The sequence below is a fragment of the Cariama cristata genome, unplaced genomic scaffold (assembly GCF_000690535.1).
Source record: "Cariama cristata isolate BGI_N322 unplaced genomic scaffold, ASM69053v1 scaffold423, whole genome shotgun sequence".
NCBI classification, from domain to species: Eukaryota; Metazoa; Chordata; class Aves; order Cariamiformes; family Cariamidae; genus Cariama; species Cariama cristata.
This window is the reverse complement of record NW_009609936.1, coordinates 263,836-280,440: the sequence shown is the minus strand read 5'-3', so window position 1 is coordinate 280,440 and position 16,605 is coordinate 263,836. Positions and strand designations below refer to the sequence as shown.

The following is a 16,605-nucleotide window of genomic DNA, read 5'->3' as shown; positions in this document are numbered from 1 at the left end:
GGAATGCATGTTCACTTTAATATATTTAAAGTTAAGCATGTACCTATGTAATTTGCATAGGTTTGCATTTGTGTCTACATCTAACTTACGTTAGTAGAAATTCTGTCTTATATACCATAGGCTTAGAGAGGCCTGAGTTTTTGGTCAGCTGTTTCTCATCAGAGCTTCATGGGTCTGATCCAGTAACTCTCACTGATTCAAAACTTCCATTGATGTCAGTGTGAGTTTATGTGATCAGTGGCTGTAAATTTAAGCATGGTAGCTGTACTTTTATTGATAGAGTTGCCACGATGCATTTCCAGTGATTTAAAAGAGAAGGATGACCGTAAATTTTATTCCAGTAGTTGAATACTCAATCTAGTCTAAATCAGGATTTTAAAAATATTGATCCACTCTTTTTCCTTATTCCATGCTGTCATTTGTGACCTTTGGCAATGTAAATGGTTCCAAGGGAGCAAAAGAAACAGCATGGAAATTTTGTTAATTGCTCTTTCCTCTTAGGACTGATAAAAACCCACACTGTAAATGGAGGTGGTGCAGAAACAAATGGCTGTAGCAAAAAAATCTATACGATTTGTAGTGTTAAGAAATTTCCCCACTCTGCCCAAATGTTCCTTACACAGTTCAATTCTACTGTTACTGCTAAACATAGTCAGACTGTCTTAAGTTTCAGAAGTGGTGGTATAAACTGAGATTAATGTACTTTTGGGAACAGCTTTGTTACACTGCTGATTTTAACTCTGGCCCTAAATTTTCAGAAATAAGTAATGGTTTGTGTACCTTAAAACAATGGGAGGGCAATATAAGCTGTTGTTTTGGTAAACTGGATGAACTAACAGAATGATTGGAATGGTTTCACTTCAGATACTACTTGATTAAAAGCAAATATTTACAAATTACATGTCTATATTTTTTGTAGTTAAAGGTGCTCCTCGAAACTTAAGGATAACGGATGAAACTACAGATAGCTTTATAGTTGGCTGGACTCCAGCTCCAGGAAATGTCCTACGGTACAGGCTTGTATATAGACCACTTACTGGAGGAGAAAGGAGACAAGTGACTGTCTCGGCAAACGAAAGATCAACTACTCTGCAGAACTTGATCCAAGATACAAGATACGAAGTGTCTGTTATTCCTGAGTATCAGTCTGGGCCTGGGAATTCACTGAGTGGATATGCAAAAACTGATGAAGGTACACGATCAGTGCTGTGAATGTAGTAAGCTTGAGAAGAACTCCCTGCATGCTGACATATTCATACCGAAAAGAGAATAACCCATATTGGCAACATGTATTATCCCATATGAACAGGGAATTATAAAATTACTCAAGCCTAGTTGAGAGGTAGTTTAAGACAATTACCAATTTGATAAATTGTAATATTTCATTTTAAAATATAGTCTATTGAATCTGCAACACCTAATATGGCAAGGTAACTTGGGTGAAGAATCTACCTGTGTGTTTAATTAATTGTTCTCATGATTCTTCATATTGTTAGTGATATAAATGATATTTCTTTTCAGCAAATTCAGGCCCTGTTTGCACTTTATTCCAAATGGCTGTCAAGGAATGAATGAAACATTTAATTTACTACCGTTATCACTGTAAACTTGTATGAAAATGTATGATCCTTTAACAGATATCATGCCTTATTAAAGAAAAACTGAAGAGTACAGAGACAGTATGAAAGTCCTGATCACTGGTGAAATTTCACTGAGATTTTAAATATTAGAAATCAGAAAAACTATCATCAAAAAGAACTCTGTAGGAAACCGTAATGTGTTGATTTCACATTTCATTGGTGATCTTTGACTTGATTCTGCAGACAGTGACTTCAAAATGGATGTTGGTGTGTTGAAGTTGAGCATATATTAAGGTGCTAGTATGTATAAGTGTTCCAGGATTGAGTCTGTTTTAAGAGAAAGAAATAGGAGCAAAAAGACTTTATTGGGCATTTTTGCCGAAGGAGGGTGGGGATGGAATCGTACAATCCTGATTACAGTGAAGTTATACTGCAGCAGTGTTAGTGCAGGGTATTCAGGAATTATTTTTTCAGCATTAAGTCCTGTGTTGTGGCAACCTAAAGAATAAACCAAGAAATGAAGCTCGCTTCAACTTATTTTCAACATCTTTTGACATGTGCAGTCCGAGGAAATCCAAGAAATTTGAGAGTTTCTGATGCTACAACGTCAACAATGAAGCTGTCTTGGGGTGCTGCTCCTGGCAAAGTGCAGCAGTACTTTATAACATACACTCCAGTCGCAGGAGGTGAAACTAAGGAAGTGACGGTGAAAGGTGACACAACCTCTAAAGTGCTGAAAGGCTTAGACCAAGCCACTAGGTATGCATTGACTGTGTCCGCCTTGTATGCCTCTGGAGCAGGAGAGGCCCTTTCTGGAGAGGGAGAAACACTTGAAGGTAATTATTTATTGTTTCTGTACAGTCATTCATTTATTTGATTGATGTTTAAGGTGTCTTAAAGTGTACTGTCTTCCTGAGTTTTCTGTAGAAGTACGTATGTGAATGAAAAATAGGCGTAAATTCATTCTCCTACTTTACAAGGATTTTTCCAAACCTACTATACATCAGAGAAAACAGTGAGGTCAAATCACTGGTTGTGGAGGGGATTCTGGGTCTCTTGAAAAAGGTATTGCCAGAAGCCCCAATCAAAACTGACTGTACTTCCACACCAGCCTCAGTCAAATATTTTGTCTTATAACTCTCAGCTTCTGAGCAGTTTTAGTGGCAGATAGTTTAACCCCATTAATTAAGCCTGTTACGTTAAGAACAATCTCATCCTTTTGAAAATTTGCAGAGTTTCTACTGTACTGAGATTGAAAGATGTTCAGGGACCATTTTTGCATTAGAGAAGCATCATCTAGTCTAGGCATAAGAATAATGACTCATATCCTGCATTTAACTAATAGGAGTAAGAACCTGGAGCTAAGCACTAACAGAATGGTGGCAAAAGCATTAGTTGGAGCCAAAAACTTTCTTATAAGGAGGGGAGGCTGCTCTTGCTCTGCTTTTGAACAGAGAATTTCCCAGACTTCTCTGTGGGCATTCTCAGTGTCATCTGCTAATTGTCAGAGGACAGGGAAAGCTGCTTCCTAGGCCATGAAAGGAAGTGTGACTGTGCTATGTGCTGGCCAGGTATGTGTTGCTAAAGTCTGGCACTGCAGCTGTGTAGGCACGGCACTTGAAAACATCTTAGAGATGAATTACGTGGAATTAAAACTTGCCCATTGACGCTAATGGGGTTATAGTAAGGATATACTTGGCTTTCAGTTTCTCCATCAGTTTAAATTTTTGTTTATGACATAGGTTAGGAAACAAACCAGAAAACCTACTTTAAATAAGAAATTGGAAAAAAAAAAAAAAATCATTGCCAGTGATTCAGCACCAACGTGCTGAATTCATCCCGCTAAAATTTAGGCACTTATTTGAACACTGCAGTTTACAGGACTCTCTAGGATTCTTTTGTGGTTGATGAAGAAAGGCAGATACTTCCAGAAGGCAGGTAGTCAATCTCAGATCTCATTTTTCCTTCAAAGGAACGTTTCTCTGTCTATTGACCATAGAAGGAGCAACTGAGAGCTAGGCACCAACCCCCTACCCACCCCACTAAGTTTCAGACAACGATCTAATCCACCTGCTTACACTGAGACAGGATGCAGCTGCCAGAGAATCAGGCACCTTACAATTCGTGCTGAAAGTTCCCTAACTCCCTCGCTTTACCTAACCATGCAAGTTCCAAAATGCTCCTTTTATAAGAGAAAAGAACCTATCTCCTGCCCAGAACACTGCTGAGATCCAGGTAGAGGAGAACAGGTAGCTGGATTCTGCCCATGTCCTCCAGAAAAGCCAGAGGTGATCAGGACTTACTGAACTTCCCTGTTGGTGGTGGTGCTGCCACTTCCTTTTGTATGGTATTCTACTGCTGTTTTGTATGGTATTCTACTGGGTCTAACACTTTTTTTTGGAGGGAAGAGGGAGCATGGAGGTGTAGGCTTTACTCAGTGCAGGAGAGTTTGAATTCACATCTCCACATCCCAGCAGATTCACAAGGCTGTAGTATATGCTGGGCAAGAGTCTCCTTTACTCTTTCTGTTGAACTTGAGCCACTGTACATCCAGGAATGCAAATTCCACTCTCAGAACAAGAGCAGACTGGATCCCAAGTGGACAGAGGAGCCTGACACCCCTGCTTTTGTCTCTGTGCGGTCAGTGGAGAGAGGAATGCCTCGTTCTTCCTTTGCAAATCTTGAGAGGCCTCTGTCTCTCTGTTAAACAGACTGAATTGTCCGCTTCCTTAGGGAGATGCCCCAAATTTTAGTGAAGGGTTGACCAAGTTAACTGTTTACATTTGATGGAAAGGTTTTCACTGAGTGTCTTTGTAGTAAACCTGTGAGAGACTCTTTATTAACATGGTGCTCTGGAGAGATCAAATGTTTCAAAATTGTAAAATAAGCTTAGCTTTTTACCCTATCATAAAACATGAGTGATACAAAAGTCTTTAAATGAAGCTGTAGGCAATGCCTTAAAAACACATTCTAAATAGAGAGAGCAGAGAATGAAATACAGCAGAATTGAAAAGACAGTCTCATCAGAAGACCAGAATTCAATCTCAGGTAGAGGCTGTCTTGTCCTTTCAGTGCCACCCCCCCTGCCCCCCGGAGGGCTCTGATTCTGATTTGGACTTTCTGCAGTGATATATTGTCAATAAGAAGAAAAACATCTTCTGAAAGTTGGTTAGAGAGTCAAAGAATTTAAATGGGTAATTGACTGTAGCTCAGGAATGGGTTTGTATGCAACCAGATGGAGTTTAAAATGGATGTTGCACTCAAAAGGACACAGAAGCATTCCTGTAAGAGGTTTTACTCTAAGCAACTGAATTAAAACCTTATGTAAAGAATTCTGTGACACATTTTGTCTTGGCCTAAATATGAATAAATGAGCATCCTGTCACTTAACTGAATTACTTTTTATTCACTTCCTCAGCTGAAAGAAAACCAAATTAAAAATTACTTTTACCATTTTGACAGGTATAGCTTTGTGACTCAAATGCATATCCTTTGAAGATTCAGCTGGATTTGAAATTCCTATTAGGGCGCACTCCAGAAAACATTTTCATATTAAAGCTGTCTATTAAATTTTTCTTGGGTAGATAAAGTATTAGTAAGAGCATATACAGATGTCAGTCATTACTGGGTGATCAAAGGTAAAGAATAGAATACAAATTTCTGTTTGCGTGACAGCAGAGACCTAAACCGTGATGTTTCCTCATGGAGCATCCACTGTATATTTCAGTAATCAGCACATCTGCAGTTTCATGGGGTAATAAAAATACTTGAATTAGGCTACAACTCTCTGGACATGGTCCATAGATATTTTAAAAGAGTCTCTGACTAATGATGTGAAAGGTTCTCAGAATATCTGTTGAAGTACATAGAAGGCAATATTTCACTGTATGGTACTGTCTTACTTCACTGAAGGATAAAAAGACAAAACCTTTGAGGAAAGACAGACAATTAAGAATAAAAGGGTTGCAATTTTGGAACTGAAAGGTAACATTCAAACTTCAAAGCTTAGTATAGAAGTTTACTTGAAAAAAGAAGTCATGCTGCCTGTGAAGCTAAAATAAATATTGTTGGACTGGGATGAAAAATTACATGGGTCAGTGAAGTGAATACTTGACTATGAGCTGAAATAACTGGTCTGACTGAGGCTGGGAGTGGGACAGATCTTAACTCCTGGAGAAAAAAACTCATCAACAGTAATGACAAAAAAGCTGTGAAAGGAAGCATAAAAAAGTGTTTAGTATTTCAGTTAGTTTTTCCGTGAGCTGTAGTGTCTGAGAGACAAAATAGTGCGGTGTGTGTTTTTCATTGCCAACATCACTGAAGTACTGAGCACTTAAGTATTTTCCTGTATCAGGAATCCCCACGGGGCTTACTTGATGTCTTTACCGTATGAATTCTCACCAAACCTATTCAGTCAGTGATGCCATAGTTGCTGGCCACTTCAGTTCATCATCATATCAAGAGCTAGGCTTCATTGCCTTTCAAACTGGGACAGTTCTTAGTTTATGATATTGATACATAGTCTAAGAGAAATCAGTTTGGGTGTAGTGAATATTTCAGCACTAATGAGAAAGTGAGAAAAAAGGAGCTGGATACAGTAGCTTCTCCAGCTATTGTATAGTCAAGTGGCAGGAAATGAAAAATACAAGCGCTCAGATGTTTATGGAATTTTACTGAGTCACTAAGTGGTCCCCTGTGACTAAGGGTGTAGGCAAACATTCTTACTGCCTTCAGTAATGATTTATTTTGCTCTGCATGTAGTAGGAGAACTCACATGGGCAGTTGCTGTATCTTGGTTGCAAGGGCAGCCTTCAGCAAAGAGAGCAAAAACTAGTATTTTTTAGACTGCTCTAACATGATTTGCAAGAACATATCTGTCCAGGCATTCATTGAAGGTCCTTCAGTTGTGTATGTTATCTCCAAATTATTTTGGAGCAGTTACAAATTGCTCTTGGAAGTTCCTCCTCTTCTTCTGCTTTGCTCTGCATGGCAGTTTTTCAGTGTTTTGAAGGGGCTTGTTTGTTTCAAGATACTCAAGAAAATCAGTCCGCACAAACCCAGCAATCATTCTGTGTACTTGATATCATTTACCAGCTGGGTAATCTCTGCTTCTCCTTTTGTTTTTCTTTTTGCTAAGTATATACTTGCCTTTATTGTTTCTCTGCATAAAACAGAGAGGGCAAATACTCCCCCAAGTAAATGTAGAATAATCTCTTCTATAAACTGTTTGCATAGCTATCTGGTCCAACCCAAAGATAAACACATGCCAGAGGATCAGAAATTTATGAACTGTTCACAGACAACAGGGTATAGAGAGTTTAACAAATGAGTAATCAGAAAATTACTCATTTCTGAGGATGCTGTTCCATACCATGCAGGTAATTGTTATTTGGAGAGAATGTGTTTTTTTTTTTCTTTTTTGTGTTTGTGGAGTGGGAAAAGGGAAACAATGTTGTTGCCCCTTTGTTGAAGGAGTATGCTCTCCTCCTTCAGTAATCCACATTTTAGGAAATTTATAGTGCTCTGATCTTTTATGCAGCCTCTTTCAGTCACTGGCTGATTTTGTCTGCAGTTATGAAGTACCGTCCAGAGGTGAAAGTTCTAGAGCTTTATATTTCATACTACATTAAACATAACTGCATGTGTAAAATATGTGCTGTAGAAAACTCTCCACTTTTATCCTCTTACTTTCAAAAGTGCATGGTGATCCATCACTAGGCACCTTTGGTTGGAGCCCTTCTATAAAGGTGCCATGGAAAATTTTTCCTCAGACATAGTTTGTTGGCTGTGATTCCCCTCAGCTCACCCAAAGTCATCGAAGCTGCTAAAGTAAATTATATCAGTGCAGGTCATCACACACCAGAAATAATGATAAAGATAGTAAGGGCAGTGGGTGTAAATGCAACAGATAGTGAGCAGTTTGCAAGAGCTACTGTTTTTCTAATCTGTTTTTTAATAAGAGAGGTAGTTGTAAGTCTGGCAAGAATTTGGTTTTTTGCCCAAAGGCATGCTGTCAGATGAGAAGAACATACTGTACATTAGCTGTTAAACAGATTAACTTTCACAGTTTGCAGTTGTTTTAAAAAGAAACAAATTCATTGCTAGATTAAGCAATCTACACAGAAATGTTTAATCCTAACGAATGTCTGAAAAGTTTGAAAGATGCAGATCTTTTTTATAAGTGTCCTTTTGCTGGCAGTTATATATTTTTTCAGAACAGCTTTAAGAATATTTCAGTTACTGACTCTAAGCAGGGGAGTCATTAAACTTTTCAATATGAATTTCAGAGAAATTTAGAAAAAAGCCTTTCTTTCAGAAAAAAGATTCAGTGGTCAGATTCCCATCTTACTTGCACTGAGAAATTTCAAAATATTTCCACTTACATCAGTGAAGTTCCTAGTCTACATTAGGAAAGATGTTAACCCATTTTATTTCTTACCTTTGTATATTTTAGAATAAACAACAAGAGAGGTAGCGTATTATATTCAGGAGATAAATTTGAGAGATAATTATGCCATAGTCTCTTCCCCTTTCGAAAAAGAAACTTTCTGTTTCAGTGATATAGGCCCCAAACCCGTCATCCTGTTTGATGTGTAGCTATTTGTGCTGTAAGAATTGGGCTGTGCTAAAGCAGTATATTAAAAAAAGTTGTCATGACTGAGTCACTCTTCAGGTTTAAGTTGTTTTCTGTTGTATAAATTTCTTAGAGCTTAGGCCTGGGGATTTTTTGGGAGGGGGAGCTCTTTTTTTTTTTGTCACAAAATGGATAGTAGTTCTTTGGTAAATAAATGATTTCTTTTTGCTGTTGCTATAGTAACATAAGAATGCTTTAGAAATGAATGACCTCCTACAGGCAGAATAGTACAAATTCAAGTGACATTTTCTTACAATGAGTTTTTTAGCATATCACAGGGACTTTACGTAATGTTCAGACTGCATCGTGCTGCTTCCGTCCTGACAGAAACAAGGACTCAGTGTCCTCAGGAGATTTAATGCTGTTTCACGCATTTTTAAAATTACACATTCCAAGATTTTTGAGTCTGACATTTGAAATTGACTTTTGATAATCAGTGGAAAATTATCTTTGTTTTATATTGGAAACAGAATATATCAGAAAAAAAATTAACACAGGGGAAGGTTGAGTGAATAATAAAATGATATTTCTAGACAGTTGAGAGTAGTGTTAACTGATTAACTTTTCCAACAGAAGACAGATAAAATATTGAACGGACTGAGTATGAATTCCTGTTGGCTTTATCCTAGAGCAGGGACTCAGGAGTGCTCTGGCCAAAGTCCCTCTGTTTTGGGTCAGAACCCTCCTGGTTTGCATCTTCTCACCTTTCTGCATTCCCAGAAGCAGAAGAGGAAGAAACTGGCTCTAACAGGGTCAAGGGAGCATTCCATTTGTGTAGCAAGTCCTTGATTCTTCCCTGCACCATGTCCACATCCCTTCTTTATGTGCCTGAGGGCTGGTACTCCTAGGGTAACCAGCTGCCTTGTGGCTCTGAGGGAAGGATATCAGCCGACCAAAGTAAGTGCCTCCTCCAAGGCTGAGGAGAGCTTGACCATTGGAGTAAAACCTTAAAGTGATTCTGCTACCATCTCATCTGATGCGCGCGCTTGGATCCTTGGCTGCGATGACCTAGCCCACTGACTTAATGGGACACTCCTGACGCATCCCATTGTAAACAAGGCAGGACTCAGGCTGTAAAATTTTGGTATATGCCTTTGCAAGAGAAGGTTCATTTAAATAGTTGATTCTGATGCTTTAGGATGCTGGCTTAGATCAATCCTGTGTTTAACTTAAGTGAAACACGCTCTGCGTGGAATTTACCGCTGCAGGTTGATTTTTGAAAGCTGACTTTAAGAGCACATGCAGAAAATTGTTTAAACTTTGGACCCAAACTGCATGTCCAACTCCCGATGAAATCAGCTGGAGTTGTGTAAATGTTTCTGAGGGGAAAAGCCATTTGAATAAGGCCATTTGATTTTTGTGAATGTCAACATTTTGATGTTAGCTGATTCACAGTCTTGTGTTCAGTAACAGCAGTGATTGCTGGAGAGCTATGGGAAGTGAGCCAAGAGGATGCAGGGAAACGGCTTTAATATTATATTGTGCCTCTGGCATACTATAGTGGAAAAACTTAGTATGGAAACTGGACATTGCAGAAGTCCAGAACTGGGTGTAAAAGCACCTAACTGAAAGTTAACAAGTTAATTTTTGTGTGTCTGCACTGAGTGATGGTAGAGATGTACAAGGGACTGTAGGCTGACCAGCTCTGAGCTAAAGGCTGCTGAAGAGAATCTGATAGCCTGAAACTGGTGACTGGCTTGCTCGCCCAGGCAGGGGTTTGACCTGTCTGTGCAAGCACGTTGTTTTGCTCTGTGTGTACTCACCATGGCTTACAGCTGTGCTTACACCAGCTGGTTTGGTGCTCCAAACCATCGTAGGACCTAGTGCCTGTTAGGGCATAATTTTCAAAAACCAACTGCTTCCTGACTTGCTGATGACTTGGGGGTGGTGTGATGTGATGACCATGCTTCAGCTTCCGTTTCTAGTCAGGAAAAAGCAGAAGTCTTTTGACAACCACTTGCAAGCCAGCCAGCCAGCACTTTTCTTTCTTACAGTGTCCATTGTCTTCCCATGCTCCTTATCCATCCTGTTTAAACAAACAGACAAGAAGCAGGTGTACAACAAGCATTTCTGAACACGTGAACGAAAGAACAGAATGACTGCTTAGGTGTTACAGTTGTAGATTATTTTTTTTTTCTTGCGAAACGTAAGCAAGGTAACTAGGTAATTAGTTTTAATCCAAGGGAAAAATATCTCATAGGTCTAATTGTATGTTTACTGGTGACTACATTATACCAGTGTTATTATAAAGCATAAATATGTTTCTTGACTCTGAGTGTAGCAGCTTAGATAGTATTTGATGGAATCCTAATAATTTAAGACTTACAGTTGGATTGCATCTTAAACCCAGCTGTTCCCCTAACACAAAAACACTTGTGGGAGATCCAGTGAAGCAGAAAAAAAGCTGTCAGTGAACTTCCACCTCACACATGAGGTGCAAATCAAATTAATGTGTTATGTTAAAGAAATGTTCCCAGTTGCAGTGTAACATATAAAAATTCTAATTTCCCTTAGTAGGTAAGTTGTCTTGTCAGCAGTTTCCAACTGTTTGAAGTAAAAATTTTCCATTTAGTTCTAGTGGTTTGGTAGGAATCCCAGTCCCTTTTCCCTCTCTTACCTTGCCTTATAAAAAAGACATTTAGTTCCAAAGAATATTTCTTTCAGAACTAACATAGTACAGTAACTGGTGTTCATTACAGTCCATTCCAAATGAATTATTTTCCTCTGTTATTTAATGACCTCAATAATGACTTAATCAATAACAGTTTTAAATATGCAGTTATTTTTGCTGTGTTTCCAACATATATCATTAGCTGAGGCATCCAAGAGTAGACTTGCAAAAAATTGTGCTGTGGTAGCAGATACTTTAATACTGAAATCATGTTGTGGCAGAGCCATGTTTTAAAGTAGCCAAAATAAAGTGACTTGTATATTTATATTACATTAAAATATGGAAAGAAAGGTTTTTATTGTGAGACATCTGTGCATTCTATCAAGTTAGGTTTTCCATATTTTTTCCATTTGGATTGCCTTAATATTTTTTTTATTGTATGAAAAAGCCAAGATTTGGGAGTAGAAGCTTAGGAGCAGACAGAAAAAATGGTGTAATTTACTTTTGAAGGCAAATCTTTTTTTCAGGCTTCCAGGAAAATTGGTCTTTGGTTTAGATTCTGCCCTGGCCTTCATTTAATACAGTCAGTGAATTTAGTGAGAATTCATGAAGCATGAGCTGAATCAGGCCTTTTCACTATATGCAACTGCTATTGTTGTGAAATGATAAACAAATGAACTTTACCAAAATCTCTAGATCTTAACCTTTTTTTGAAGAGAAGATGCCATAAATTATGGTGATTTATATTATGAGGCTAGAAATTGGTTTGAAGAGTAAAATTGTAAGAACTGATGCAGAGTTAGGATGGAAAAAGAATTGTCTCCAGAAAAACATGATGGGACTCACAAGACTGTGAATTAAAATCAGAAAAAGCCCAGAACACAAAGGAATTCTATTACATGCTCTATTAGCTGTGTTTGAGAGTCAGCTTTGTGACTGGAGTGGTACCTCTGATTCTGTAATCTGTGTAGCCAATGAATCTCTATTATACTGTAAGCATTGTTTTCAGATAGGTTGATATTAATTTCCTTTCATCATTAAGCCAAGTGGGAATTTTTGGCTCAGTTTTAATGAAGCTGTGCCGGCAATGAGATATTTCCAAATTGAAGCTTTCTGCAGGTAGTCCTGTTTGCTCCAGTGGGATTATGTTTGGAAATGTTGCAGTGGATGTGAAAGACAAACATATCTGAAAGGCGAAAGCACAGTATATGACTTTGAGCAACTTGTTGCTCAGTCTTGGACTGAAACTGCTTCAGACTTCTGAAAACAGTGAGGTCTGTCCTTGCAATGAGCCTAAGCAGTGGAAATTGGATAGGTCCTGAATTTCTCTGTGTTTAAATAATTTTGAATCTGGTCCTGTGGCTGCTGTGGTATACTACAGGGATATATTTTTATCAATGCAGGTAAAACTTCACTATGACGCCATGAGGCCGCCTGAAGTGTTTAAGTTCTCTTGCTAAGCAGTCGAATGCCCTGTACGTTGAGAAAGGCCACAGAGAATACACATCAAAGAACTGAGTGCTTCTTGGAGGTTTTGTAGATCTCTTTTGCAGATTTTGCTACAGTGAAGCCATTGCATTAAACCCACCAGTCAGCGCTCCTTTCCTGCCATCAAAAGCCAACCACTGCAACAGGAAAATTGAACATATGTTATAAATGTATGTTAAACATTAAACAGAAGCACTCCTTTTGCTGCACCACTTTAGACTAATGACCTCCATTTTTAAGCAGTGGAATTACTCTGGTGTGTTAGGTGAGACTCATGCATCCGACAACTGGATTTCACAGACTAACGAACTGTTTCCTTTGTTCCAAGTTGGCTGGAACAAACTACAGGGAGGAAAGAGGTACACGTCTGAGTGGAAAGACGGAGACTGTTTTCTACTGTAACTGTGGCATGAAGTAAACACACTGCAAATTAGTTGTAAACATGAAATAGCTGATAGATCTGGCAAGTGATAGTCTGGAAGAAAAGAATAGTACTCAAGTAAGAAGATAAGGTTGTGAGAGAAAGGACTGTGACTCAGGCAAAAGTTTCCTTTATTTACACCCCAGAAAAAAATTATACACGTGAGGATGAAGGTGAATGAATGAAACAAAATTATTTACTTGAGGGTTAAGACCTACCTAAATGAGCTGCAGCACATTTAAACACTGGCTTCATTCCAAGTCTTTGGTTAATGCCATTTTTATTTTGCACAGTCTAAAGCAAAATTGGTAAGTATCTTGCATGGTAAGGGATAGGTTCATTCATAGTCTAAAGTTAGCTTTAAGCATTGTGTTGAAAAATTCATCAAATGTATGCTATTGAAACTATGGGATTTTGCTCATATGATCATTTTACTTTTCCATTTTGCTGTTTGTATTTTACAGTTTGCTGTTTTCTTTCTTGCAGAACGTGGTTCACCGCGTAATTTGGTTACCACAGACATAACTGACACTACAGTTGGGTTATCATGGACACCAGCTCCAGGAGCAGTTAATGATTATAGGATAGTATGGAAATCACTTTATGATGATACAATGGGAGAGAAGAGAGTCCCTGGCAATACAGTGGATGCTGTGCTAGAAGGCTTGGAGCCAGAGACTAAATACAGGATTTCAGTATATGCAACCTATAGCAGTGGAGAAGGAGATCCAGTAGAAGGAGAGGCTTTTACTGATGGTGAGTGTAGTACAACATTACCACTGTTTGTAAAATTCTGTTCTTGATGAGATTATCATATGTTAAAGAAAATTTACCTTATTTTTCTTCACCTTTTTTTTCCATGAAAAGTCCCTCCAAACCAAAATGCCACCTTGGATCAGTCAATTCTGGCTTTTATTTGACCATTAATAGAAAGGAAAAATCTATTCTATGTCATGTAGCTTTGGATTCAGCAAGGATTGCTTCCAATTTAGGGTGTGATTTTGTCTGCAAATTACTCTGAAGCCAGCCTTTCATAGGTTCGGTGTGACTGTTGCAAATCAGGTGGAAGAAATGCTATGGATAGAGAAAGGAGGAAAAATGGGGTAAATTCCCACAGAATCAATGAATTTCCTTTCCAAGATACTGCCCCTCCCAGTCTTCACAGTCCTCAAACTGAGGCTCACTGGGTGGTTTTGGTGTTCCATTTTTTACCTCTGCTGTGGCTCTTCTTTTTTCTTGTTTGCTAAACATTATGTAGATTTAGTCAAAGCAGGCTCAAGCCTCTCCTGCAGCGTAGGCAAAGTAAAAACCACGGAGAGGCCAGGGATAGCTTCTTGCTTTATAGCAAGAACTGGCAAGTAGAGGAGCCAGAGTGAATGAAGTGATGCTCTGGATCAGCCTTGATGTTTCAGTTGTTTACCTAAAGGGCCCATGTGACGACGAAGGCTCAGGGAGTGCTCTGGGGAAGCATCATGTATGTTTACATGTTCTTGCACTCTTTCCTAAGCATCTGTTTTGAGTACTGTTGGAGACAGGCTGTTGAACTGTGTTAACCTTTGTCCTTGACCCAGTACAGTTGCTCTTAAGGTCTCACAAGAGTAGTGATTGCTACCATTGGTAAGAGCTGGCTCCCCAGAGTCAAAGCAGATTGCTGTCCCGCATCTTCCCTCTTTCTTCAAGAACAGCAGCATTAGCTGCCTGCCTTTTCCAGGTAGCTTTTGTTGCATCTCTCAATGTGCTGCCTGAGGGAACTTGCTGTCAGGCCTATCAATAGACCCAGACCTGAGACTAACAAACATTGCATCTTTCTGGTACAAACAATTAGAAATTCTCAGTTCCTAGGACTGGGAGAGGATACTGCAGCCTGCAAAGCCTACCTTAGTGTGTGATGAAATACTGACTGATTCTGGCATGCCAAGAAGGTTCTGTTTTGCCAAAACCTAGATGGCTCATTCCGGCTGACAGCCAGCATTACATACCTTTCAGTTCACTTCAGATCATTTGTAACATTTGTATAGTCTGGAAAATATCTCTTAGAAGCCTAATGCTGCAATTTGTAGAGAAAATGCTTTATTAGTCCATGTGCTTATTTCATTCAGCACATACACTATCCTGCAAATAGTGATGAGTGACTTTCCAAATGCTTGGAAAATTATTCACCGCTATTTGCAGGAAAGTTTGTATGGAGCCCAACACCCAGCAGTTTAGGTATTTACCAGTACCTTATCAGATCTGTATACTCAAAACTTAGAAAATCTTAACTCTATGCGACGTTGTGTTCATAAAAAACCAATGCCTATATAATTTATCACTTTCATTTAAGTGTGTGGAATCCATTATTTAACAGATTACTGAAAAGTATGACTAAATAAAACTCCCAGTTATGCTGTATCATTGTGTAATTTATACTTCTCTTTTTTTTTTTTCTCTGTAGTGGAAAGCACACTTATGTTTGTTTATTCCATTACAATTAAAAAATAATTTAACAATGGCTTGTGAGATTCCCCTGTGTCTTCCCCGCAATCAAATACTGTAATTTTAAAGAGGGCAATTTTTTTTTAATACAACAGAATTAATTTTGTAAATATGCATTTGAATATATCTTTATGTGACAAAGTAAACATTTATCCGTATTTTTACACTGAAAAGTGTCACCAGATGCCAGGACTGTGACAGTAGACAACGAGACAGAAAATACAATGAGAGTTACATGGCAGCCTTCACCCGGAAAAGTCTTGTCTTATCGTGTGTACTACCGACCACGCAGTGGAGGAAGACAGATGTTTGGAAGAGTAAATGCTCCTGCTACAAGCATAGTCTTAAAGCGACTTAAGCCGCGAACTACATATGACCTCAGTGTTGTTCCAATTTATGATTTTGGACAAGGAAAATCAAGAAAAGCAGAAGGAACAACAGGTATGTATCACAAGCTTGTGCAGGATGTGATAATTAAAGTTTTGTGCTTAAAGTTAATAGTCATGATACGTAGAAAAGTATGATGGAGTCTGCCAAGATCAGGAATTAACAGGCAAATTGAAGAAAATGTTACCGGTTAAGAAAAGAGTTTGATTTGTTGGAAACTTCACTATGGCATAGCCTGAGCACAGCTTTTTGCTGTTGATATTGAAGGTGTAAGTATGGTGTAGAATCTGGTTGAAAATACTGGACTTGTTTTGAAACGCTCATCAGAAGTCAAAGCAAGGTGTTTTGTGAGGAAGACAGTGTATCAACAGACTACTTGATCAAGTATTGTCGGTTGTTTCATAATTTGCCTTTTGGTGGTGGGCATTTATTAAATAGCTACCCAGCATCCTGTTACTTAGATTTGTCATCATATTTTCTGTGGCAAACCCGAGGTAATAAAAAGGGGGAGTAAATTATTCTGAAGAGTTATCAGTGGAAGCCTGACCTCAGAGACCACAGTCTTTTGGACAAGCTGTCTTCTCTCTCAGAAACTGAAACTCTAAAACATTTATTAAGTCCTGGCGAGGGGATTTTTGTGGTGAAAGCAAAACTCATTTTCTACTCTGCCTTTAGTATATATCTGATGATGGTCTTTCGTTTTGTAAGGAAATGTTCTCTTGATATCCAGATCAAATCAACCAGATTTAGAGTCAGTTTTCTGCTTCCATAGATAGAGAGCGGTTACCAAAAGAGAATTTTTTTTCAAGATGTTTCTGCCCATGTGGGACTAGTGCCAAACCAGGACACTGAGAGCTTATGTAAATAGAATCATAGAATCATAGAATCATTATGGTTGGAAGAGACCTCAAAGATCATCAAGTCCAACCGTACTTCAACAATACTTCATGCCGTTCTCTGTTCTCTCAACATGTGTCATATTGAATGAAGACAGGAAGTGAGAAACAAG

The 16,605-nt window shown here is 38.6% G+C and overlaps 1 protein-coding gene across 1 annotated transcript in view; it reads left to right on the top strand.

The window, feature by feature from the left end:
* Window positions 1-16,605, top strand: part of COL12A1 (collagen, type XII, alpha 1) — an 88,819-nt gene that overhangs the window by 7,843 nt on the left and 64,371 nt on the right. Inside the window, exons 10-13 of the mRNA XM_009697683.1 lie at window positions 920-1,192; window positions 2,144-2,416; window positions 13,221-13,490; window positions 15,384-15,650. Coding sequence (XP_009695985.1) covers window positions 920-1,192; window positions 2,144-2,416; window positions 13,221-13,490; window positions 15,384-15,650 — 1,083 coding nt within the window. The remainder of the gene's footprint in view (window positions 1-919; window positions 1,193-2,143; window positions 2,417-13,220; window positions 13,491-15,383; window positions 15,651-16,605) is intronic.